Source organism: Theropithecus gelada, chromosome 17, assembly GCF_003255815.1.
Source record: "Theropithecus gelada isolate Dixy chromosome 17, Tgel_1.0, whole genome shotgun sequence".
Lineage (NCBI taxonomy): Eukaryota > Metazoa > Chordata > Mammalia > Primates > Cercopithecidae > Theropithecus > Theropithecus gelada.
The window spans coordinates 72,146,305-72,174,168 of NC_037685.1; the positions used below are offsets into that span (position 1 = coordinate 72,146,305).

The window sequence follows — 27,864 nt, forward strand, 5'->3', positions numbered from 1 at the left end:
TCTATACAGTTCTTGAGTTTTGGTTAACCACAGATACTTGTTACTACTTTATTCCTTGTCCAGTTCTACTAACCGGTAATTACTGTATTCTCCAGAATTCTCCATTATAATCAATGTCACTTCTACCACAGTGCCCTTCCCAGAGGCAATCACTGCTACCAATTCTTTGTTCCATAACAGACAGTAAATGTAGAGTCAGGCATATGCTAAAATGCTTTAAACAATCATAAATTCAGTTTAAATTTAATAATTTTTAAACTATTTAATAAGAAAAATTTCAAACACACAAACGTCAAGAGAAAAAAAATGTTTCTTTTGAAGCAAAAAGTTTATTAAGAATGGTTTTGAAGTCTTTGGGATTAAAAAAAGAAAAAGAGTGGCCAGGCGTGGTGGCTCATGCCTGCAATCCCAGCATTTTGGGAGGCCAAGGCGGGCGGATCACTTGAGGTCAGGAGTTTGAGACCAGCCTGGTCAACACAGTGAAACCTTGTCTTTACTAAAAAAATACAAAAATTTAGCCAGGCATGGTGACGGGCACCTGCAATCCCAGCTACTTAGGAGGGTGAGGCAGGGGAATGGCTTGAACCTGAGAGGCGGAGGTTGCAGTGAACCAAGGTCGCACCACTGCACTCTGGTCTGGGTGAAGGAGACTCTGTCTCAAGAGAAAAAAATAAAAAAGAGAGAAGAATTAAAAGAGACACATGGTTCTGTGATATAGAAGGCAGCAACATGCAGCAGAAAAGAAAAACTGGGAACCAGGAGATCTAGGGCCTTCTCCAACCCTGATTTCATGACCTTATTTTCTGAACCTTTAAATGAATAAAGAGCACCAGTTGATCCCACAGGCCCTTCTAGGTTTTGCTTTGTTAATATTTTGAATTCATGGATTCTACTGTCTGAGCTTATAACATTTCACAAGAAGAGATTATTCGCTCTCGTGCACTGAAATGGGAGAGGGAGTAGCATGCACTGTGGCCACATAGTTGCTGCTATTGCTATTAGCCAACATTTTTTGTACTTAATACGCACCAGTCATTTCGCACACTGCTTTACGTGAATTATCACTCTATTTAATCATCACAAAATGCTATGATGGAGACACATTTACACATGAGAAACCAGAGGCAAGGGAAATAATCTACTCCTAATCATAACACTAACTTGAACGGACTCCAGGGTCCATGTCCTTTACTTATACACTATTGTAGTCAGTTTCAAACATGGTAGATTTGTTCTGCTGGCATACTTACTTGGCTCTGTTTAGAAAACCAGAATAATTAAGGAGCTGTGTTTAAGGTAGAGGTATGATTTTCAGTATTATTTCCAAGGCTTCACCAATCAGTCTATAATAAAATTTCTTATGGGAATAGCCAGTTCCTCTTGGTCAGCAGGGCACTTCCCATGATCACTCCTAATTTAGTCCTGCAGCCTTCTCCTGAGGTTCTTGCTCTTATCATGAAAAGCATGGTCCATTCTTTTCTAGTCCACTGAAATGGGATGTATATTCAAAGCTGTTCATCTCTAGTTTCCCCGGGGTGCTATTAATCCATATACAAGAAAAAGACCAACTTCAGATTTTCGTAAGAATATGAATAGTTAGGTGCTGGGCGCAGTGGCTCATGCCTGTAATCCCAGCACTTTGGGAGGCCGAGGTGGGTGGATCACGAGGTCAAGAGATCGAGACCATCCTGGCCAACATGGTAAAACCCCATCTCTACTAAAAATACAAAAATTAGCTGGGCATGGTGGCATGAGCCTATAGTCCCAGCTACTCAGGAGCATGAGGTAGGAGACTCACTTGAACCCACGAGGCGGAGGTTGCAGTGAGCCAAGATCACACCACTGCACTCCAGCATGGGTGACAGAGCGAGACTTAAAGAAAAGAAAGAAAGACAGGCAGAAAGAAAGAAAGAAAGAGAAAGAACGAACGAACGAACGAACGAACGAAAGAAAGGAAGGAGAAAGAAAGAAAAGAGAAAGAAAGAAAAAGAAAGAAAGAAAGAAAGAAAGAAAGAAAGAAAGAAAGAAAGAAAGAAAGAAAGAAAGAAAGAAAGAAAGAAAAGAAAAGAAAGAAAGAAAAAGAAAATAAATAGGCAGGTAAGAGGCTTGAATCTGTATATACAAAATACATTTAGGAAACACCTCTCAGGTGACTAGAAAGACTCTTACCACTCTACTACCATAAATAGAAAAAAATGCACACTCCTGAAACTCCAGCTGCTGATCTGGGCTGGTGATAAACTGCTTTGTAAACTGGATTGACTAGTAACTGGCTAAAGTATGAGTCATCAAAAACCTAAGAACTCTATAACCACACATTTTACAATTCATTCCAGAGAACTGGTTCCCTACCTTTTAAAGAAATAGTAAAATTTCAAATGCTGAATTTTCCTAGGTTTAGATTTTCAAAACAAATAAAATATTGGGACCTATATTAGTTTGTTACGGCTGCTGCAACAAAGTATTACAAACTGGGTCTCTTAACAGAAATTTATTCTCTCACAGTTCTGGAGGCTAGAAGTCTGAAATCAAGGTGTTGGCAGGGCTGGTTCCTTCTGCAGACTGTGGGGGAAGGATCTGTTCCAGGCCTCTCTCTTTGACTTACAGATGGCTGGTCTTCATGTTTACATGGGCTCTGTGTCCAAATCCAACTCCACTCACCTCCTGACCTTTTAATTGAGACAGGATGGAGTGCAGTGGCGCAATCTCAGCTCACCATAACCTCTGCCTCCCAGGCTCAAGTGATCCTCCCACCTCAGCCTCCCAAGTTGCTGTGACTATAGGCATGCACCATCACACCTGGCTAATTTTTGGATCTTTTGTACAGATGGGGTTTCTCCACGTTCCCCAGGCTGGTCTCGAATTCCTGAGCTAAAGCGATCCACCCAACTTGGCCTCCCAAAGTGTTGGGATTACAGGTGTGGGCCACCCAGCCCAAATTTCCCCTTTTTATAAGGACACCAGGTAGTGGAGTAAGGGCTCCTCTCTAATTAGTTACTCTCTAATTAGTAGTGTAACTTCTTACTAATTACATCTGCCATGACCCTATTTCCAATAACCAAATAAGGTTACACTCTGAGGTACTAGACGTTAGAACTTCAATGTATGAATTGGTGTATGGGTGTGCACACGCACAATTCAACCAATAATAGGACTTAATTTAATTTAGTTTTAAGTCTATCATTTGACAATTTGTTCCCCCTGCCTGAAATAACTTCTATAAACTAGTCTTTTCATTGTTTCTAAACTGAGATTGGATATTACTCTTCAGGTTTCTTTGCTGAAGATCATCAAATCTTACCTACCTCAGTTTTTTCCACACCATTTCAAACAGACCCTTTCCCAAGATTTATTTAAAAGATGGGCTTCAGGAAGAAGATAGCAGATATTCGTAAAATAGCCACACTCCTTAATAGTAAGCAATAAGATGTTACCTACTTTTAAGAAATGAAGGTGTTGGCCGGGCACAGTGGCTCACGCCTGTAATCCCAGCGCTTTGGGAGGCGGAGGCGGGTGGATCACCTGAGGAGACCAGCCTGGCCAACATGGAGAAACCTCGTCGCTACTAAAAAATAAAAAAATTAGCGGGGTGTGGTGGTGTGCACTTATAATCCTAGCTACTCAGGAGCCTGAGGCATGAGAGGCATGAACCTGGTAGGCAGAGGCCGCAATGAGCCAAGATTATGCCACTGGACTCCAGCCTGGGTGACTGAGCAAGACTTCATCTCAAAACTAAACGAAATGAAGGTTTCAATGTTTCTTTGATGACTTAACAAAAACATTACATTCCACTTGAGTGGCTGCTACTTTAAAAAACACTTCTAAAAACTCTCATCATTTAAATAATTAGATTAAGCATCTTTTCTATCTTTTATTTGCATCACAAAATCAAATTAAATTCTACTGGTGCTTATCAATTTTCGCTGTACAGTGGGAAACATTTAAGAATATCAATATTTGACCTCGCATGGGATAAAATAAATCAGACTATCTAGGGGTGTGACCAGAGCCTGATATTAAAGCTCCCCAGGTGGGTCCAATTTGCATCCAGGCTTCAGGAGCACTGCTCTGAAGAATGACAACATTCAAAACTGCATTCCCTAAGTTGAGTTAGCTCTAATTATTCTTGCCAAGATCTGGGATATTAGTAATTCAAACAATTACATTTTTAAATTATTAGATCTTTTGCTATTCACTTGCAGACTATTTTCCCCTTTGGTTTTTGAACAGAACCAAAATAAACCACAAACCAAGGAGACAGGAGAGGGAAGATCTCCTGGAATTAAAATCTATCAAAGATCAGAGTTTCCAAAGCTTCAATATGTAGAAGCAAATTAAACTGCAGTGATAAAGTGATTTTCAATTGTTTCATAACTTTCTTGAACGTCTTAACAGCTCCAAAGAGATTTCCCCTTTCTATTAATTATAGATAAATTTAGGATATATGTTGAAAGCAAAATTTCAGCAAACATTTTTGCAGCAATAGTAAAATTCAAACCAAGTTTTAGCAGAAGAGAGTCACAGTTCCCCAAATTTCAACATTGTCCACGATATAGTTTCCACTTGTTGTGGTTGATCACGTATGTGGCAATACCATCAAGTTAAAAAGAGAAGGGGGCCGGGCGCGGTGGCTCAAGCCTGTAATCCCAGCACTTTGGGAGGCCGAGACGGGTGGATCACGAGGTCAGGAGATCGAGACCATCCTGGCTAACACGGTGAAACCCCGTCTCTACTAAAAAAATACAAAAAAATTAGCCGGGCGAGGTGGCCGGCGCCTGTAGTCCCAGCTACTCGGGAGGCTGAGGCAGGAGAATGGCGGGAACCCGGGAGGCGGAGCTTGCTGTGAGCCGAGATGGCGCCACTGCACTCCAGCCTGGGCGACACAGCGAGACTCCGTCTCAAAAAAAAAAAAAAAAAAAAAGGAAGGAAAGTGACCAATGTAAGCAGGGCAATATGTGACTCCCTAACTAGGCTTGCTTGTTCCATATACCACAATCCAATGTGGATCCATGTCCTATGTGGATATTTCAGAAACCATGAATCATTATTCCAACTTTATTAATAATTCTGTTCATCAGGTTTTTGGGTATCAAAAAGCACAAGAACTTTCATATAACTTGTTTACCAAGTTTCTCTAATAGCCGAACTCAATCTCGTATATGGTGATTGTGAAACATCCCATGAAAATTCTCTCTAAAATAGCTTAAAACGAAATACCTACAAAATATTTTCCCAAAACAAAAAGCAAGTTAAATTTAGTCTTTAGCATTTTTCCAAAGCAGACACTACTTTTTAAAGCCAGGTGCAAAATGAGCACACCTTCAAGTAGTTCACGCAATATCTTTGCATCGAGGCAAGAAAACACCAAGAGGGGTCTGGTGCCTTATTGCTCCCATAGTCTTCAATAGCTCCCCTGACCCCAAAGCCTCTCCAATAAGCATACAAATTAAACACTGCACTTGCTATGAAAACACATCTTTGACACAAATTCCTGTGCCCAGACTTCGAATCAGGCTGAGGCCCCAAAGCCTTATCCTATGAAGACACTGCTTTGAGGACCTCTGAATTATTCTTGAAATCACTTCCTTTTACATTTGATTTAAAAAAACAAAAACCCAGCACCTCACTCCATTACAACACGACCTGGCAATACTTTACCATGCAGCAAATGCACTACATACACACATGGTGAACAGGGTGCAACAGTAAAAACGCAAGTTCTTATTTAAGATAGGACTCCACCATGCCTGGGTATCTGAGCTCGGGCAAGTTATCCAGCCTCTCTAAGCTTTACTTTCTACGTCTATCCAAAATAAGAATAATAATATATTCTAGAATTGTTGTAAGAATAATGTGTAATTAAATCACTTGTGATAATGCATGGCTTCTAGTAAGCAATAAATAAAATTTTTTGATGATTAAAGCCCTTCAACATTTGATACGGATAGAAATAAACACTCTCAAAAACTGACTTACTACAATCTCACATGGACAGGCATGGTTTTGTTTTTATTTTTTGAGACAGCGTCTTGCTCTGTTGCCTCGCTGGAGTGCAGTGGCGTGATCACAGCTCACTGCATCTGTGAACTCCCAGGCTCATGCAATCCTCCCGCCTCAGCCTCCCAAGTAGTTGGGACTATAGGCGTGTGCCACCATGTGTGGCTAATTTTTTTTTTTTTTTTTTTTTTTTTTTTAGAGAGGAGGTCTTTCTATGTTGCCCAGGCTGGTCTCAAACTCCTAGGCTCAAGCAATCCTCTCCTGCCTCGGCCTTCCAAAGTACTGGGATTACAGGTGTGAACCACCATGCCTGACCCCTTTTGTTTATTATTTTTTGCTTTATTTATTATTTCTTTTGCTTTCTTTAACCTTTGTTGGGATTTGATTTTGTTTTATTTTTAAGGAGAATAGTCTTTTCAAAATATTGGTGAACAAACCTTAACCATCACACTTAGCAACAACATTTAGTTTCAACTAAAAGCAAATGTTGATACATACGTGTGGTTCACTTCGTGAAATTCATAAACTGTATGCTTATTACTTATGTATATTTTTGTATTTATGCTACACTTCAATAAGAAGTTTAAAAAGCTTCTTATTTTTTATATCAGGTCCATCTGATAGGAGAAACAAAACTTCAAAACATCTTCAAAATACTATGATGGTATTCCTTCATTACCTCATATAAACCATGATAAAATTAAAGGAAATCTCTGCACACAGTACATATACATGGACAAACACACACAAAAAATTAGGGTGACTGGTGAACAAAATGAAAAGTTGAAATCCTTTCAGCAAATCCCCATGGCACATTTTTAAGAATTATCTTTGGGAATAAATAATACAAAACGTATTTGTATTCCAAGAGTATAAAACGTCATTGCTTCCTTTCCATATAGTGCCCCTCCCCAATGGCTTCCATTATTACTAAATTCCAAAGTGTATTTTAAATGATTTCAGGAATTGATGTGTTACACAAAACAAGCTAGGATTGTGCAATAGATCTCCAAGGCCCAGTACGAAGTTTTCTGTGAAGAATTCTTGACAGCCAAATTCTCCACATACTTTAAAAAAATCTGCCACTAAAACAGCTCCAAATATTTCTGTTGATTAACTCAAGCTCCCTGTAAACACTTTCTCTCTATATCTATCTATCTATCTATCTATCTATCTATCTATCTATCTATACATTTTTTTTAAAGACAGGGTCTTGCTCTGTTGCTCAGGCTGGAGAGCAGTGGCACAATCACAGCTCATTGCAGCCTTGACCTCTGGTGCTCAAGCAATCTTTCCACCTCAGCGACATGAATAGCTGGGACAACAAGCATGTGCCACCACACCCAGCTAATTTTTGTGTTTTTTGTAGAGATGGGGTTTTGTCATGTTGCCCAGGCTGGTCTCAAACTCCTGGGCTTAAGTAATCCATCCGCCTCAGCCTCCCAAAGCGCTGGGATTACAAACGTGAGCCACTGCACCCAGGGTCCTATTCTGTATTATAAAATAAAAAGTAGTTTTAGCAACCAGGTAGAAAAGTCTATGTAGTTGTAGTATCCACTGCTCAACACATTGGTCTAAATTATAAGAACATCATAGTTTTACTCACTACAGGTGTAGTACCTGAGTCTAGTTTTTAAAAGTGTAATACATAAATGTATTTGCGAAAAAGTAAAAAAATCACACTAATCCTAGATATAATCAGTGTAAAAGACAATTTACTTAACAGTCTTTCATATTCTCTTTTTCCTTTATGGTTCTTTTTCTCTCTTATACCTTAGCATAATGGTTAAGAGTTTGGGCTTTCTCAGGTCAGTCAATTTCAATACAAGTGGCACTTTACAGTTGTGTGTTTCTGGGTAACATGCATTCCTTCAACCTCTTTTGAGATTCCTCATTATACATGTTTTCCTTACTTGTAAAATGGGGATAACAAGAGTTGTCACACCATACAGGCTTTTAAACATGAAAATACAAATTGCATATCACGTGCAGGGCCTGGCAAGGGTAAGAGACAATAAATGTTCATCGATTATTAAACAACATATCAATTCTTAGATTAGACCATTGTTTATATGTGTGTATGCACATTCTGCCAGGTTTTGGTATCAGTTTGTTATGTCAGTTTTGTAAAAATGAATTAGGAAACTCTCTCTGAACTGAAACTGTTTAAATTAGTTCATTAAATTTTTAAGACAGGGCCTCTGTCAGTGAGACTCCTGGCTAGAGTGCAGTGGCACAATCATGGCTCACTGTAGCCTCTACCTCCTAGGCTTGAGATCCTCCCACTTCTGCTTCCCAAGCAGCTGAGATCAGAGGTACAGGCTGCCGCACCATGCTAATTTTTAAATTCTCTGTAGAGATAGAGTCTTACTATGTCGTCCAGGCTGGTAAAGTTAAAAATAACTCACCCACGAAACTATCTGGGCCTACTGGTTTTGTGTATGTGGGGATTGTTCCCTGGCAATTTCCTCAGTTTCTTTCATTGTTACTGGCACATTTTCAAGGAAAAAAAAATCTACATTATTATCATTCCAAAAACTTAAAATATTTCAATGCATTAGTTCAAATGATATATCAAATCCCTATACTGTTCTGCATTATCCCATCATCCCTTAAAATATAAACAAACAAATCAAGTATTGTCAAGATTAATGAGAAAATTAATGAATAGTTAAAAGACAAATTATCCTCCAGTTGATACTCTAAAAGAGTATTAGTAAATCAGAACTGGAATCTAGACTTATTTAGTAATTCAGCTAGGTTACTTTGAACAGTAATTACTCTGGATGCCTTTGTAACCCTGCCCTACAAATCTATCATAGGTGAAAGATTCTAATACAGGTCTCTGGTTACTTAGTAATAAATTCAAGATAACATTATACTATAGAAAACGGGAAGAATATGATCTCTATCATACAGTGACTTGTAAGAATCCAAGCATATACAGAAAAGACTGTAAACTACAAAGAGCTGTACAAGATGTTAGGCAGTGTTATCTTTACATTGTATTCAAGACTAAGGCAAGTAATGTTTTCTTGGCAAAAAGGTTAACATCCAAAGATTAATATCCGTGCCAAGAAAACATACTTGTCTCTATTAGCCTCCTCATTTCCCAATTGCGTTTGTTCTCCAATATCCTAATTTTTATGTATTATGTACCTGCTATAAATGTCACATAGATAAACATGTGGTTTAATTAAGGGGAAAAAATAATTCAAGTGTCTGGTCATTGACAGAGTCAAAGTGCTTTCAACTACAAAAACTTACTACAGCGCTGTGTAAAAAGTGTTCTCTAGGCTCTCTCTTTGGGAGTTCTTCAATATAATAAACTATAAAATAGAATACAGTGGTACCCCTAATGTGGTGATGATGGAAGCAGCTACTATGTTAAGACATCATATGGCTTTATCCACTTAATCCCCACAGCAACACTAGGCTATATATTATTGACACTTACTAGTCAACCAGCCAGGAAAAGCTGAAATCCGAACCCAGGCAATGTGACTCCAGAGTCCACAAGTTTAACCACTACCAGTACAGGATCCTATAGATAAACTACTTAGAATGTATTACTAAGTCATAATGAAAGTCTCATCTCAATTAACACTTGGATAAAAAAATCTATATTACATATAGATTGATAGTTATCTTCCAAATGATCACTGTATTAGACCTACAACTGAAACAAGTTTGTTTTACTGTTCTTTTTTTTTTTTTTTTTTTGAGACAGGGTCTCACTCTGTCACCCAGGCTACAGTGCAGTGGCAGGATCACAACTCACTGCAGCCCCCACCTCCCAGGCTCAAGTGATCTTCCCACCTCAGTCTCCTGAGTAGATGGGACCACAGGCAGGTAGGTACCAAAACACTCCGCTATTTTTTTTAAATAGAAACAGGGTCCCCCTATGTTACCCAGGCTAGTCTCAAACTCCTGGGCTCAAGTGATCTTACCACCTTGGCTTCCCAAAGCGTTATGATTACAGGCGTGAGCCACTGCACCTGGCCAGTGTTCGAGTGTTTCTGAAAGAATCCTGGCTTCTCTCTTGCACAGCACCATCAAAAACATAAAGGTCTAAGTAAAATCGTCTTTTCTCCAGAATTCCCCAAGATAATGTATGAAATTCCATTGCAAATCCTTGTGGAGTTGTTTTTTAACAAAGTCTAATCCTAATATAACTGTGTCATGACAATTGGCTTTCTTTAGTCTTTGCCTAGATTTCTCTTTTTGTAGCTAGGATAAATTACAATTTGGCCATACATCTCAAAAAGTAAGAGTCAATGGGATGATCTGTTTTCTTATTGGAATGTCCACTTTGAAAGCTTAATAGTATTGGTGGGTTGTTGTGTGTGGGTATATGTAAACAGAATCAGTTATGAGGTAAACAAACCGGTAGATTTTTTTGGGGGGCGGGTATAGTAAATATTAACCATGTTTAAATGTTTACTTACAAAACTTACAAACTAAGTAGATTAATAAACATCAGAGTAGTCACTACCAGATTGGTAAGTGTTTTAAACATGCAGATTCCATATAACTCAAATAATTTACATAAAATCATAAAGGGGCAATTTCTACTACAAAAAGACGGACTTTGACAAGAATCTTATACAGCATGTACACAGCAAAGAATAAAATGAGGCAAGGCATCCTTGAATATAGGCAGTTTAGCTCCAACAGAGCCTGTCCCAGAATGGAAGATCCATGCTACCTGCTCATAGGTATGGGAGAAATCAGTGGTACTCCAAAACAACTGAACAACGCCAAGGCAAACTATGTCAAAACAAATGTTAAAGGGAAATGCTCCCTTACAGCATAAGTCTATCAGATTTTTAAAATCCTAAGTCACAAGTTTATTGGCTTATTCTAGAATCAAGCCAGATATTCTGGATTATCAAAGGAAAAATGTGACAACAGAACAAAACAATCTGAATGAATTTGTGTAACTGGAACGCAAGTCACAAAAATCACTTTCATCACTCACTTACCAATTGGGTAATAGAGATTATCCAGTGTAAGACAAGAGCTATTAAAGCTTTTTCTTGATTTATCTCAGATCATTAATATGAGAACTGCGGGACCAACAGCAACTGCTACATTTATTGATGACTTCCATGTGCCATGCTATAGGTAAATGCATTGCACAAACATTTAATGCTCATAACCTTGGGAAGTAATTCTGTTATTTTTGGTGAAAGAAATAAAGCTCAGTGGTATTTAAAAACTTGTCTAAAGTCACACAGCTAGAGCCAGGTTCCCAAATTGATGGTTTTTTTTTTTTTTTTAATGCCATATCACACAGACTCTTGACTGACAAACATCAGTTTTCATGATTAAATGTTATGTCAAAGTTTAGGCAGTGGACTGAACACACACTGATCAATCACTGTTTAAAAAATCATCTCCCGGCCGGGCGCGGTGGCTCAAGCCTGTAATCCCAGCACTTTGGGAGGCCGAGACGGGCGGATCACAAGGTCAGGAGATCGAGACCATCCTGGCGAACACGGTGAAACCCCGTCTCTACTAAAAAATACAAAAAAAAAAAAACTAGCCGGGCGAGGTGGCGGGCGCCTGTAGTCCCAGCTACTCCGGAGGCTGAGGCAGGAGAATGGCGGGAACCCGGGAGGCGGAGCTTGCAGTGAGCTGAGATCCGGCCACAGCACTCCAGCCTGGGTGACAGAGCAAGACTCCGTCTCAAAAAAAAAAAAAAAAAAAAAAAAAAAAAAAAATCATCTCCCACATAAGTCTTTAAATAATAAATTATTTCTGAATGTGTGCATTGAGGTAGGAAAGGGGAGGGAGGAGATTACAGATAGCTGGGCTTCCCAGTAGCTCCTTTCCAACAGAACAATGGAAGTTTGTTCTAAATGTTCTTGTTTTTATTTTGCATATGCCACAAAATAAAGTAGAATGGAGAAAATGCAGAAATCACGTAAAACCACAAAATATAATAAATCATTAAACTGTCACCTAAAAGATCATCTTTTAGGAGGGAAACTTCTTTCCTAACTTTAATCTTTGCATATCATCCTGCTAATAAGTTTCCTGGTCTCATATCTTCAGTACTTTCTCTCAACATTACGCTAAGTGGGAACAGAGTAAATGGGTCAGCTTAGAAAGGTTTACCAGTCAAAATATTATAATGTAGCACTTCTAATAACAATTCCTTAGCAATTTTCCAAAAGAAGAATTGCTCTAATATTGAGAATTTTGGTTACTATTTCTGAAACACACACACACACAATTATTTTCATCAGTACTCTTTAAATATGTTGAAAATGACCCTCTTTTTTAAAAAAGGCCAGTAACACTGTTTATATAACTGCCTATCTTTTATGTGCTATGTGTTCACTGAAATGGAAAGGAGACAAAAATTTTCAAGATCACATAGCAAAACTAAGACACATCAAAGGTGTCAGATGTTAGGGGGAATTTTTTTTTTTAAAGTTATATTTAGAAGCAACAGAGGTGCTAATTTCCTTTTTTTACCCAGCAAGGATACTCCAGGTGATTGAGTATTTTCTGGGAGAAGTTGCCAACTCTATTTCCGACAAGAAACTGACCAAAACAAACCTCATTTTAAAAAGTGTTCTTTGAAAACGTGTACAGAAGGGATAAATAAAATGTGGTATATCCATATGATAAAATATTATTCAGTAATAAAAAGAATGGAGTAATGATATATGGCACAACACAGATGAACCTTAATAACAGGAGGCCAAAGTAAAAGAAGCTGGTCGCAAGATAGCACATATTCTATGATTCCATTTACTATATGTAATTGCCCAGAATAGGCAAACATACAGAGACAGAAAGTAGATTAGTAGTTCCCAGGGGCTAGGAAGAGTGGGGAAGAATAGGTCATGACTACTAACAGGTACAGATTTCCCTTTGAGGTGATAAACATGTCCTAAAATTGATTATGGAGATAAACACACAATTCTGTATAAATTAAAAACCATTGATTTGTACACTTTAAGTAGATGGATTATATGGTATGTGAATTACATTGCAATAAAACTGTTTTTTTTAAAAAAGGTACATACACAGGTATGCCAGGCATAAGAACCATCTACCTGTAATTATACTAACAAATTAGCTATAATTACTTTTTTACTAAAATCATAAATACAGAATATAATAATTCTTCCATATTTTAAACTACTTTTCACCACTTACATGTTGCAGTGGCTAGCATTATTCAATTAGTGGTTAAAGGCACAGGCTGGGTTACAATTCCTAGCTTTATCACTTAGTAGCTATGAAATTACAGGTAAGTTGCTTCCCTTCTCTGAGCCTCACATGACTCTTTTGTAGTGAGAATTAGGAGCAACTACTTCTTAGGATTGTTAATTATTAAACAGGATAATCCCTGTAAAGCACAGTGCATGGGGCAAGATGCTCAGTAAACACTAGATACTAAAATTCACCACTGAACGTTTCTGGAGCCCATCTGGTCCATGTTCTACCCTATACAATGATCTCATCTTACTCATTTCAGGACGTTATCCCTGGGCCTCTGTGGGATGGCTAGGGGGCCGTTAAAGGAAGATTTTGCAAAAAAGGGTAATAAGTTCCTACTCTCCACACTGACTCCTCTTTTGTAACAATTATCAGCTTCCTTGCTGCCAAGAATGGGCAAAGAGATAAGCCAAATGTTAGACCACAGGCAGGGTTGTCCCTTCACTTAACCTGAAGAGGGCCTCAGCCCTTATGCAAAGTCAGATATCCCCCAGAAGGCAATCAGGCTTGTACCTGGGGGCTCTAAGACATAACTCCTTTGATAAAGACTTTTCCAAGTATACTGAAAAGAAATAAGCAACCTTTGTATGTTAGTTTCACAAATGGCCAAGCTTTTAGTGAATTTCTTAAGTTTGATATGACAAGATTTAAAGAGAAGGCAACCAAAGCAGATAGAATCTGGAATTTTAGGTAAATAACAGAGGATGCACTGAGTCCATGTACAAATCAGTAGCAACACTCCAGCTTCCTGCCCTTCACATCATTGGTGCTGAGTAAGTTACACATTAAACACTATCAACTCATTCCTTCTGCCTTACTTTATGAGGTACACCTAATCTCTGACCTCACAGAATCTTGCTATTTCAGTTGAAGAAATGGCAGGTTGGTGTTACCCTCTTACGTACAGGAAATGGTATATAAGGAAAAAGGAAAGCTCTATATGAATGTTAGTTTCTCTGATTTTTCTTTTTTGGAAAAACAATTTTAATATACAACAGAGTAGAGGGAAAAATAAAAGCATCCACATGCCCATAACCAGATTTAATAAATGTGAACAACTGTCATTTAACGCATTTTATTTATTTACAATTTCAATGACAATCTTTAAAAGTTACTTGAAGTGTTTTTCACTAAATGTACAACAGAACAGTTCTAAATACTTTAGAAAAAAGATTCCATGAACATCTGTTTCTGGTCTTAGAACTGTAGTGACATGGCTACATTGTCCCTGCACCAAATGAGAATGTGGACAATAGATTCCGGGAAAATGTATTCTGCAGTCAAGAGAGCTGTGCGCAAAGCATCACCCTGTCAACATTCAGAGATCTTCTGATATGATCAGGACCATAACCATGACTGAACACATATACATCCCAGATCATCTAGCAACAGGTAAGTTTTATCTATTTTACAGAAGAGATCACTTATTCAACAGATTTTTTTTTCTTTCCCTGAGACGGAGTCTCTCTGTCGCCCAGGCTGGAGTGCAGTGGCGCGATCTCGGCTCACTGCAAGCTCCGCCTCCCGGGTTCACGCCATTCTCCTGCCTCAGCCTCCCGAGTAGCTGGGACTACAGGCGCTACCACCACGCCCGGCTAGTTTTTTGTATTTTTAGTAGAGACCGGGTTTCACTGTGTTAGCCAGGATGGTCTCGATCTCCTGACCTTGTGATCCGTCCATCTCGGCCTCCCAAAGTGCTGGGATTACAGGCATGAGCCACCACGCCCGGCCGCCTGGCTAGTTTTTTGTATTTTTTTAGTAGAGACGGGGTGTCACCGTGTTAGCCAGGATGGTCTCGATCTCCTGACCTCGTGATCCGCCCGCCTCGGCCTCCCAAAGTGCTGGGATTACAGGCGTGAGCCACGGCGCCCGGCTATTCAACAGATTTTAAAAATGAAAAAAAAAAAATCCTTAAGAGGACTCAATGATATTAAAGGCTTTGGTAATATTAAGGGGAAAAAAGACAATCTCTTACTTCAAATAATTTAGCACTTATTTGAAAAAATTAGTAAAGTATATATGAAAATGTAACATGGCAAACGTGAGACTGATAATAAGCAACACAGAAATAACAGGATAAAGTTGTTAATTCTTGAAGGAATTATTTTAGGATGAGTTCCTAGAAAAAGTATGTTTTGTTCTAAAATCTTTAAAGATTATTAGACTTCAATATGCAACAGGTACGAATGTGGGAGATCATTTCTGAGCAAACAGTGGGGAAGCAGGAAAGCATTCTGGAAAATTACATAGTGTGAAACAGTCAGGCACACTGTGAAAAGCTTCTAACCGTAAGTTAAGATGTTTGGACTGATAATGAAGTCAAGATAATCTGTTAAAAGTTTTGGTACACTCTGCTGCTCTAGAACACCTCCTCTTATTCATCTGTCAGATAAACTAGATCCTCCTTTGAGATCCAGTTCAACTTTCATGATGAAGCATTCTCAAAGTTGTAGTGCAATGATCCATTCTCAGTATCCAGAGCACTTTGCATTTATCTCTGTTACACTGGATAGTGCTTCCCAAACACTGCATGAAAAAAAATCACTGGGTAGCTTGTATAAAAGACAGCAAGGAAGTGTTATTCTTTTTTTTTTTTTTTTTTTTTTTGAGACGGAGTTTCACTCTTGTTGCCCAGGCTGGAGTGCAATGGTGGGACCTCAGCTCATCTCCCGGGTTCAAGCAATTCTCCTGCCTCAGCCTCCCGAGTAGCTGGGATTACAGGCATGCATCACCACACCCGGCTAACTTTGTATATTTAGTAGAAATGGGGCTTTCTCCATGTTGGTCAGGCTGGTCTCAAACTCCCGCCCTCACGTGATCCGCCCACCTCCGCCTCCTAAAGTGCTGGGATTACAGGCGTGAGCCACCGCGCCCAGCACTGTTACTCTTTAACCTCCAGGAATTAGCAGTCAGAGGAAGCCAATTTACACCCTAGAGAGGAAAGTGCTGAGACTACCTTCTTATATTGTGATGAGAGTCTAGAAAAATTTGTTGTTCCACATGTTCACTTTTTCCATGTCACCAAACTTCTCTCTAGTGACTTAAGTCTATTAAACATAAATATGATTTGCCAGAAATTCTACTTTTAAAACCAACAACTGAAAAAAACACACAGTGTTTTTTTTTTTCATATAATACATCTAAATTATAAAAAGCATTGAACTACCGGCTGTTCTTCATTAAATTAACCCCTGGACCATTTAAGTAAATAGTTCTCCTTCTCTTTAGAAACTTGTATCCACAGACTTCTGCTTGCTTTTTATTCTCATACATTCACCATGCTAACACACTTGTTAAGATCAAACCAAAGCACCACTGCATAAAAGGATATTGCACTCAATCCTGATGGGGTTGCTCTCCCACAGAAGTGCTTCATTCTCAGCTACAAATATTCCCAGTTTAGAACAGACAGCAAGAACAGTTTTAAACTGTCAGCATCAACAGCATTGACATTTCCTTTCCAACACCCCCGCCATGACCCCTGCCATCTCCACTCAAGAGTGCCAAGCAATTCTGAAAAATAGGAACTGAATAAGGGAAGATGATCAAAATGCTGGCAACCACATTAATAGTATCAGTTTCTTTAGACTAATATATTTATAACCTAGACCATAACTGAAAATGAAATATATATTCTAATCTGGTGCCTTCAAACAGTGATTTTATAAACAGTCAAAACTCTGGAATACATTCTTTTAAAAGTAATAAATACTTTTTAACTTTAAAAAGTTAAAACCCCACCGGGTTTTAATGTACTTTACAAGCTAACTCTAAAAATCATTCAAAATCCTATTCTAATTTCGGGGGAGGAGCTCATCCTATCGGATATCAAATCTATAAAATGATTCTAATGAAAACAATGTGATACTGGCACAATACAAAAACAGTTCAATGAAGGAGAATACACTAGGAAGTTCAAAACTGAAGCCTGTACATATGGTAATTTAGTATTAACAAAGGTGGCAGTTTAAGTGTGAAAAACATAAAACATTCAATAAATGGCGAAGGGCTAACGCCACTATTTGTGGGAATGGGGGAGGAATCTTCAAATCATGAATACCTCACATCATACAAAAATAAACTGCAGAGGGACTGAGGAGCTAAGCATTTAAAAGATACTAGAAGAAAATGTAGGCCGGGCGCAGTGGCTCATGCCTGAAATCCCAGCACTTTGGGAGGCCGAGGCAGGCAGATCCCGAGGTCAAGAGATGGAGACCATCCTGGCCAACGTGGTGAAAGCCTGTCTTTACTAAAAATACAAAAATTAGCTGGGTGTGGTGGCGCATGCCTGCAGTCCCAGCTACTTGGGAGGCTGAGGCAGGAGAATCGCTTGAACCTGGGAGGCGGAGGTTGCAGTGAGTGGAGATCATGCCATGGCACTCCAGCCTAGGTGACAAGGTGAGACTCTATCTCAAAAAAAAAAGAAAAAAGAAAATGTAAAGAGAGTATATGCTAATTTTAGGAGTGATAGGAGTGAAGAAAATTTTCCTAAGCAGAAGGCAAGAAAAGCCCCCAAAACTAATATTATTAGTTTGTAATACTGATATATTTTGTTAAAAATATTTAAAATTTCTATACAGCACAAGGTATCACATTGTTAAAAGACAATACTAGACTGGGAGAAAATATCAATGATTCTAATGTAATAACCATAATATTTAAAGAATTTCCACTGGGCAAAAGGATATATTAATAAGTAAATCAAAGAAAACTCTAGTTGACAATAAATAAAATTTACAAATAATAAACCACCTCACCACTAGTAGTCAAGAAAATGCAAATTAAAATAGTAAAATGTCATTTCCACCCTAAAGACTGGCCAAAAAAAAAAAAAAAGGACTTCTGTTGATAATGGTTTGGGAAATACCCTATTAGTAGTAGTAGAAACTAACACAGCCCCTCTTCCCTTCCCCGCCCAACTTTTATTCTAGATTCAGGGGGTATATGTGTGCAGTTTGTTACACAGGTATATTGCTTGTTGCATGGGTGAGGCTGAGATTTGAGGTATGATTGATCCCATCACCCAGGCAGTGAGCACACACCCAATAGTTAGCTTTTCAACCCTTGCCCGATTCCCTCTCCTTCCCCCATCTAGTAGTCCCCAGTGTCTACTGTTTCTATCTTTATGTCCATGTTACACAGCCTTTTAAAAGAATTATTTGTATTTATGTTTTTAGTAAGCTCAGTAATTGTTTTTAATAACCCTACAGATATAATCACGTAAGTGTACAAAGACTACACACACACAGACACACACACACATAATGACAAAATTATAGTGCTCAGTAAATATAAGCTATGAGCCAGACACAGTTCTAAGAGCTTTGGAAACATCAAGTCATTTAATTCTCACAGCAATCCTATAATTTAGGTTCTATTATTTTCATCCCCATTTTGCAGATGAGGAAACCAAGGCACAGAAAGGTTGAGTAACTTGCCCAAAGTCACAGACACAGTAAGCAGTGGAGCCAGGATTCAACCCAGGCATTTCAACTTCAGTACCTGAGCTCTTAACCACCGCTACTACTAGGTAGATCTACTGCCTTCCAAACAAGGATGTTCATTGCAATATTGTACATCATAGCAAAATACTGGTAGCAGCCATGATCAGGAACTGTAAAATAAATAATGGGCTGCTCATGATGTAAAATAGTAAATGATGTAGAATCAATATATACACAAATATTTATAATACATTAAGTGAAAACAAATGAGACACAAAAAAGATTTAGCATAACTTCATTTGTGTCTTAGAAGCAACCTCTGTATGCAGTTTTATATATATGTATGTTCATTTGTTCAGACATTTTTCTAAAAAATTACACACAAAATATTAATACTTAATACTAGTTTCTTCTGGGAAGGAGAACAAGATTAGGAGTAAGGGTGAAGAGAGATTTTTCACTAGTTATTTTACATATCTTTGTATTAGATGACTTCTTTTATTAATATAAATGGCACATTATTGCTTTTCTATTAAAAACAAATTAAGCTAATAAGCAAACAGCGAGGTAGAGCCCCAGGTTAGATAAGATGCTAATATCACCAACAGCACTGGATCTACCCTCCTGCAAAGCAGTTAAATTTGCTATGCTGATGGCCACAGACTGAAGACGCCAAAACTCACGAAGAGTTTTAAACATTTTGATGCTGATTATAACACAGTAAGATTCTCACACATTATTGCAAGAATATATAAAACATCATTAGTAAGAATCAAACTGGCTGAGTTCAAATTGCAGCTCTACTACTTACTGGCTGTATGATTCCAGGAAAGTGACTTAACCTCTTGATATCTCAATTTTCTCATTATAAAATGGGGATTCGTATTTACCTTATATGGTTAATACTTATAAAATCCTTATAATACCTGCACATAGATTCATTTTGTTAAACAAAAATAACTTAAGAAAATACATATATGTACATGCTGATGTTAACCTAACAGTACCATCTCCCTTTCCAAAAACATAAATAACCTCTGCAAAACAAAGTGTATCATATATAGTAAGTGTGTAAGTGTTGTTTTGCAAAACATTTTTTTAGGCTATACAGACACATATATGAATATGGTACCATAATGTAAAATTCACTTCTCATGTTCCAAAGAGTATCAAATCCACTATAACTAGAGCATATTAGTGAGTGGCTTAGGGCTTTGTCCTCTGCTGCTACATCCCAAGATCAAACCTCACCACATCAAGCCTGGCATCTATCACAGCATCTTTCATTTAAGAGGGCTGCAGAGTAAATACACAGTTTCAAACCTTAATATGTGCACAAACATCCTGTCTTAAACCAAATTCAAAACACCTTTCGTCCTAAAATATCTTTTCTGTTGTCTCTAGATTAAATCCATATCACCATTAATATACTTTTAGTCAAGACCAAGCAATCCTCTCCCTGAACCTTTTTTCCTCTCTAGCCAAAGCTCACCCTGATGTTAAGGCAATTTAATCCAAATCCTCACCTTTTGTAGGTTTATTTATAAACTTTTTGTTCTGTCACTTCAATGGACAACACAGCTAAAAAAATTTTTAATTTTATAAAAATCATTAAATTCACTCTGCCAAAAGTAAGAATTTTATTATTTGCAGTAACTATGTTTCCAGAATAAAGGCATTACATATTATAATTGGCCTATTAAAATTAGGTGTTTAGTATTAGGCTTATTTCAGTAATAAATCAACCTTAGGCTGGTTCTCAAAATATTTTTCCTAGTACCCTGCCTGAATCTCTCCAACATGTACACTAATTCTCCCATATCATGTCTTACATTCCCTATATAACTTGTTTAAAATGAAGTTAACTATAAAGTCCCAAGAAACTCTAGCCTCGTTGCAGTTCTTTTGTGTGTGTGTGTGTGTTGTGGGGAGAGGGGAAGGAGACTAAAATTAATCTTAGATCCTTTACTCAGTATCTCCTAGATCTTTTTTATATACTGAAAACAGTAATTTGCACATCTTATATAAATTCACTGAAAGCCGATTTAGAAATTCTTCAGTTCAATTCCCTCATTCTGCAGATGATGAAATCTAGATCTAGAGAAGTTAAGTAACTTCCTCAGAGTCACATGCTTTGGACTGAAATGATGTATGATTATGGACCGCTAACGTTGTCTCATCTACTTGAAGAAGTAGCCCACGATTACAAACATTAATTAACCACATGCATTAAAAGGTAGTATATTCTCTAGAACTTTTCAAAGTACTTAAAAATAATTACTTAAGGCATTTAGTGTTAAGTAATTTTACACTAAATTTTACATTTTACAGAAAAACAAGCTAAACCCAAAAGTTTTACTTCCTTGTTACCATATCAAAGCTAAGGATAAGATGTATTCTTAATGAATTAACTGGTGCTTAAAACACAGTATCGTTATTTCCTCCAAATATTTCATTTATAAATTTTCACTTTTAATAAAGTTTCTCTTATTGTCTTTTAAAGGAAGTAATTTTCTGATATGAATAGAAAAATCATAATAAAATCATTAAAATGAAATTTTCTCTGGATCTCATACCTGTCGTTCATCCTCCATGACGTTACTAGCAAATTCAAATACTAGGTCGTTCTGTTGGACAACAGCGGCCATAATAAAGCATTCCCCTTAGATCCACATGAGAAAAATTCCAAACAGATTCATGTATCAGGCAGCAAAATCCAGTGACTGATTTGGGTAAAAAACCCTCAGCTCTGTCTGTGGAGTTACTGTACAACCAAGTTTTCTTCAGGGAAGGTGCTTCAATTTTCCTGGTTCGTTGATATTCTAGTCAAATTCAGACAATTTTCCTGAAATTTTTCTTCTCTCAAGCTTCTTGGCCTAAAAAACAAAAACTTAGATTAGTTATGAAAAAGCAATCAGCCACTCAGGATATAATAACTGATAGGGTGGTATCGCCAAAGCATTTTTTTTATTATTAACGTTTTAAAATAAAATTGACATGACTAACGAACATATGCTCTTTTTAAAAAGTTACATATTTTCTTTGACGAGTTTACTCCTGCTAAGATCATCTCTCAGTACTGAAAATTATGGCTCTCTCCCCCACTCTACAGTTAAACTACTGTTAAAGTACTCAATATTAAAAAAAAAAAAAAAGGTCAAAAACCCCAGCAATAATGAGGGTTGTAATCGCAATAAAGGATATATAAACAATTTCCTTCTTTTCACCAACTCAGCAAAGCACACACACAGAAACTGCTACCCCATGAGTAATTTCATAACGTATATATTTTCACCTTTAATAGAGGATTTATATAAGGATTTAAAATCGAATACATTTAAAGTTTAGTAAGAACTATTTTTAAATCTGTTAAAAATAAGCAGAAATTAAAGCCCACTCTTTCTGTTCCTTAAAAAGCCTTCTGATAAGTAAAATGTTTTAAAAATTACCATGCTTAAGCCTGTCTTCAGTGGCTTCTTTTTTAATGCACTGAAATGTATCCTTATCTCTAGCATAGGCTTGCAAGCAACAGGAAGGAAACAGCACTTGACCACGTCATGGCAAATTAGAACATGCAAAGAGCTGCACTTTACAATAGCAGAAAAACAGAAACGCAACTTAGCAGTGAAAACAATTTCACAGCAAAGGGAGAAAGGCTTTTAAAATGTCTGCCAAAAATGTTTGCCTATTTAAAAAAAAAAAAGTTATCAATACTAACAAAAGGAAAAAATTCTTCAGGTGTTTAGCACAATCTTATTACATTTTCATCAAATGATTATGGCCATAAATGTGGCATAAAAAGAAAGATATAAAAATAATCACATTAAATAACATCTAGTTCTTTGAAATAGCATTTGCAGTTTTAATACAAACACTTTAAAACAGAAGTTGACTCCAAGGAAAGGATGGCCAGTAATTTCCTAATAATTTTAAAGAGATAAGTCTGGGGATGAAGCTGACTTGGTGAATCAGTTTCCCTGAAAACATAAATCCAGCTAGTACGTGCTAGCCAAATCCCTTAATCGACTTCCTAATTTCTGTAAAGCCAAGTCCCTGTGTGTTCTGGGCTTTAAGGGCCATCATGGATGACTGTGATTTTCCTAGCAGGAACTCAAAATAAAGTAAGAATTAAGAATTCAATTCAAGATGACATTTCTACTCACTACACTAAATTCCAACCCAGCAAATTTCCCACTCTCATCCACTCCCTTTTAACAGGAAGTTTAACTCCAACACTGGGAAAGTATTTTTAGCACATTCAGGTGGTTTTTGAGCAATGTACCGTATCTAGAAGAGGAAAAAAAAGTGTTTTGATCTAAATTGATCACAGATAGATATATTTGGTCTTGTACTTATTATTATTTATAATACCTTTTTCCTTAATTATCCAACCAAATTCCCTATAGCAGACCTGCCTTATGTTCCTCCACACAAACTATTCAATCTTGCCTCTTTTCTCAACTTCTGTTATTTCCCATGCTTGCAACACACCCCCCTTCAACTTGCCAGCATTCAATCCCATCTTTTCCTTCAATGCTCAAGCCCCATTTATTTCACAAAGCCTCCCAACATCTATGCCTCAAACTGTAAGGACTGCTCCTTTCAAAAACACAGCAATTACTGTCTGTAGAACCAATTTAGCATTAATTGTAGTACATTGTCTCACATTTGAAAACTGTGTTCCCTTAATTCAACTGAATACATGTTTGAGTGCCAATTATTTGCAAGGCAATGTGCCAGTCACCAAGACAATTGCAGCAAAACCTCTTCTGAGGAAATAACCATTGTCTAAAATTTCTTCTGTACCTCCCAAACCTGTGTGCCCACAGTGATGACAAAAAGGATTATATTAATGACAAATACTGTTTTAAATATCTTATCAGGCCAGGCATGGTGGCTTACACCTGTAACACCAGAATTTGGGGGGCTGGTGGGGAAGGAGTCACTTGAGACTAAGAGTTCAAGACCAGCCAGGGCAACATAGCAAGACCTCGTCTTTACAAAAAATAAAAAATTAGCTGGCTGTGTTGGTGTGTGTGCATTTGTGATCCTAGCTACTCAGGAGGCTGAGGCAGGAGGATCGCTTGAGCTCAGGAGTTCAAGGATGTAGTGAGCCATGATTGCCACTGCACTCCAGCTTGTATTACAGAATAAGACTCTGTGTTCAATAAATAAATATCATTAGATATTTAAGCTATTTCTACAAATATCCTTTATTTAAAAAAGAATAACTGACGTACTCCTGATAAAGAGGAAACTATTATCATAAGTTTGAAAAACCAGAGTAAGAAAATATAACCAGAATCAAGGGATGTTTGCTGATACAGAAGTTTCTCTGTAAAAGATTAGGTTCCAGAAGGCTATTTCAAAATCCATTTGTTCATAAATGCAAAATGACATTGTGCCAATGGCCAGTGTGAATACATCTAGGTAGATTTAAGTTTCACTTTCTTTTCCACTGCTATCATGTACCTTTTCGTATCAGCACTTCCACACTGCTACTGTGCTTTAAACAGTTGTCTTTCAGAAATCTAAAAAATCAGGATAAGTAATCAACATACCCACACCTTATAGTACACACTAACAACCAACAGTAATATATCAAAACTGAAATGGCTTCCCACAATCACTAAGCCACTTATTGCGGCAGAAAAAGACACATTTGCTCAGGCATGTCGTTTTTGCTTATTTCTATAGAGAAGTTCATAAACTAAAAATGTGTAAGTAAAGAAAACCATTTTACTGGCTTAATCATGTCTTTGATGCTCTGTCATCTTTCCTGCTCCTCTTCCTCTCCCCTGTGTACTTATATACCCTATGGTATCAACGTGATTCTTGAGAATACATTTTCTGATACCTGATCCAGAGGGAGCACCCAGAGACATCAAAGATTCTTACAATCTTTGATAACAAAGCCCAGGTATCTTACATTTCTTTCAGTAATAGACAAGACTGAAGATCTAAATCAATGATTCCATTTTTGATTAGTAAATTGGGGTGGTCAAGTTCTCACAGTCTACAAGCAAAACAGAACTAAAACTAGAATTTTTGTTTCCTAAATCAGGACTTAAGCTATAACATACAGCCGGGCCTCTAAAATCCACCAAAGTCCTTTCTGCTATAACAGTTTATAACAGATTAAGTAAATGCATATATCAAAAAATTTTTAAATCTTCATCTCTAGGTTCAGCTTTTGAGCTCCAAATCCAGTCACTAAACTATCAGACAAATATACATTAGTGCCCCTTGAAGTCAGTGTGTAAAAAACATGTCTAAAACTAAATGCATCATCTAATTCCTCAAATATGCTTAGATGGAAAAAAAATATGGCCACTCAGAAAAAAGGTTTCTGTTCTAACCCAACAAATTGAAAGGTCCTTAATTATCTGTTATAGCTAGGAAGGACTTTGCTGTATTAATAGTTCTCAAACATGCTTTTTCAAAGTGTCAGTCTTTATAAAGTAACAAGAAAAAATATAAGTGAAACTACTTCTTCATCACACAGACATAAGCAGTCAACTTATTTGCACAGTTTTCAGAGGGTATCCAGGCAGACATCTACGAGATAATAAAAAAATCTCAGGCCGGCTCAGATGTCTCCTAATTGGGGCAAGACCATATTCTTATTCTCCAAGGAGACATGCTACAGGAATACTTAGCAACAAGGTTCCTAACCTCTCATCCCTAAGATAAGCTTTGGAGTTCAGGTAAAATGGTAACACAAAGCAGTTCAGAGAACAGGCTCTGGAGTCAGACTGCTTGGGTGGCAATCCTCTGCAGTGTGACCTTGGATCAGTTACTTGTTTGGTGTCTCAGTCTCCTCTTTCCGTAAAATAGGTATCAGTCTCAAGTTTCCTCCTTCTGTAAAATGGGTGAAGTAAGTAATACAAAAACCTAGAGCTGTTGTGTAGATGCAAAAATGCATGTGCAGAATACTTGGCACATAACATGCACTGAGTTAACATGAGCTTCTTTAGCACTGTAAGTATACGCAAGAGATATGTGACAGGTGCATGCTAGGTAACTAATAATTCCTTAAGTCTCATTTCTGTACTCCCTGGAGGTCTCCATTACCACAGCTATTCGCCAGACTCCAAAAAAAAAACATTATAGCCCATTATCAACAAAAGTATAATTCTATTCCAGTGCTTAAAAGTTTGGCGTTTTTTTAACAAATCCTGGTGCTTCAAGGCTAGGACTTCACTCTGTCTGGCAAACTTCCCTAACACAGAGTCCCATTATGCCTCATTCCAAACAAAATGACTTCACTGATGGTGAACACAATACCCTCAGCCACACTACTAGCTACTATAACCAATTCAAATAGTTACTTGTTTATTATAGAAGATTTTAGGTACTAAAAAGACATATGATAGTCAAAATTGATCAATGATTGAATGTAAATTTAAGATTCCTTCAGAAAGGTTTTTAGACACAAGGATATTAAACCCATGAATTCATAAATATATTTTTAGAAAATCATTGCTCTCCTTTTAAGGTACTATGGTACCAAATGCTTATGGTGAAAATTAATAACTAGTCTGGTGCCATGGCTCATACCTGTATCCCAGCACTTTGGGAGGCTGAGGCGGGTAAATTACCTGAGGTCAGGAGTTTGAGACCAGCCTGACCACATGGCGAAACCCCATCCCTACCAAAAATACAAGAAAATTAGCCGGGCATGGTGGTGAGCACCTGTAATCCCAGCTACTTGGGAGGCTGATGCAAGAGAATTGCTTGAACCCGGGAGGAGGAAGTTGTGGTGAGCCAAGGCGCACCACTGTACTCTACCCTGGGCAACAGAGCAAGACTCCATCTCAAAAAAAAAAAAGAAAACTAATATATAAAGAGAATCAATCAAACAAGCAAAAAGGTTTTAGATCGGACAATTCTGGGATAAAGAAGGTGAAATATTCCAGCTTAAAGGAATGAGGTGCTTGAATGACTTCTCCAATAAAGTATGTAATTCAGACTGTGTGTCTGTTTATATACATATGCTATGTTTGTAGGTTGGCAGTATCTAAAAAACTGGAATGCTACAGTAACTCTAGATACCAAGTAACTGAACAGAAAGAACTTTCACAAGATGTTGTAACCTAACGAAGGGCTCTTTTCAATATATACAGATAGCCATGATAAGAAATGCAGTATTTGGAAAAACCATTAGAAAAAATATAACAGAAATGAAAGAAAACAGAGTAAGAAAGTGAGAGAAGAGAAGTTATACAAAGTAGAAATGAGAAGCAAGCAATAAATCCATAATCTGTAATGACTGAATTCCTGTGGGATAGACCATAGTTTGGCCTTTTAAAAAATCTGTTTTCGGCCGGGTGCGGTGGCTCAAGCCTGTAATCCCAGCACTTTGGGAGGCCAAGACGGGCGGATCACGAGGTCAGGATATCCAGATCATCTTGGCTGACACGGTGAAACCCCGTCTCTACTAAAAAATACAAAAAACTAGCCGGGTGAGGTGGCGGGCGCCTGTAGTCCCAGCTACTCGGGAGGCTGAGGCAGGAGAACGGTGTGAACCCGGGAGGCGGAGCTCGCAGTGAGCTGAGATCCGGCCACTGCACTCCAGCCTGGGCGACAGAGCGAGATTCCCCCTCAAAAAAAACAAAAAAAAAAAGCAAAAAAAAAACTGTTTTATATTGTAATACAGTAGAATGCTCTATACTAGCTCCCAGCAGATATGAAGTCAGTGGTATGAAGATAAATTGCACACAGTCTTCCAAAGATTGCCAAGTCTCAGTCTAAAAAGTGTGAAATCACAGGATATTAGAGCTGAAAAAGATCTAAGGATTACCTAGGACAACACATTCACCGAAAAGATAAGGAATTTAGGCCTAGAACATTCTGATGTGTCCAAGGACACACAGTTAGTTAGTGGCAAAGAAAGCAAGAAAAAGCCCAGATTTCCTACTGGTATCTTTGTATCTATATTAATAGAACTTCATTAATATTTTTTCCATAGCAAAATATCTGGAAAAATAAGAAATCCTCTAGACAAATACTTAGCAAAAGTACCTTACCATACCCCAGTACAACTGTCAATTAAAATGCTTTTATATATTATGCAACCTCTTGATACTCAGGATAAATCATTTTCAACCATAATTTTAACTGAAACAACTGGTGCAGGGGGTTTGTAGATTTCCCTATTTACTGCTTTAAATCTTAAAGTTTT

General features: G+C 37.6%; 1 protein-coding gene across 2 annotated transcripts in view; it reads right to left on the reverse strand.

Moving 5' to 3' along the window:
* ELF1 (E74 like ETS transcription factor 1) overlaps positions 1 to 27,864 on the reverse strand; it is a 115,545-nt gene that overhangs the window by 26,889 nt on the left and 60,792 nt on the right. For both annotated transcript variants that reach the window (XM_025364114.1, XM_025364115.1), the window contains one exon: positions 21,257 to 21,556. In XM_025364114.1, the coding sequence (XP_025219899.1) occupies positions 21,257 to 21,328 (72 nt within the window). In that variant the 5' untranslated portion in view covers positions 21,329 to 21,556. The remainder of the gene's footprint in view (positions 1 to 21,256; positions 21,557 to 27,864) is intronic.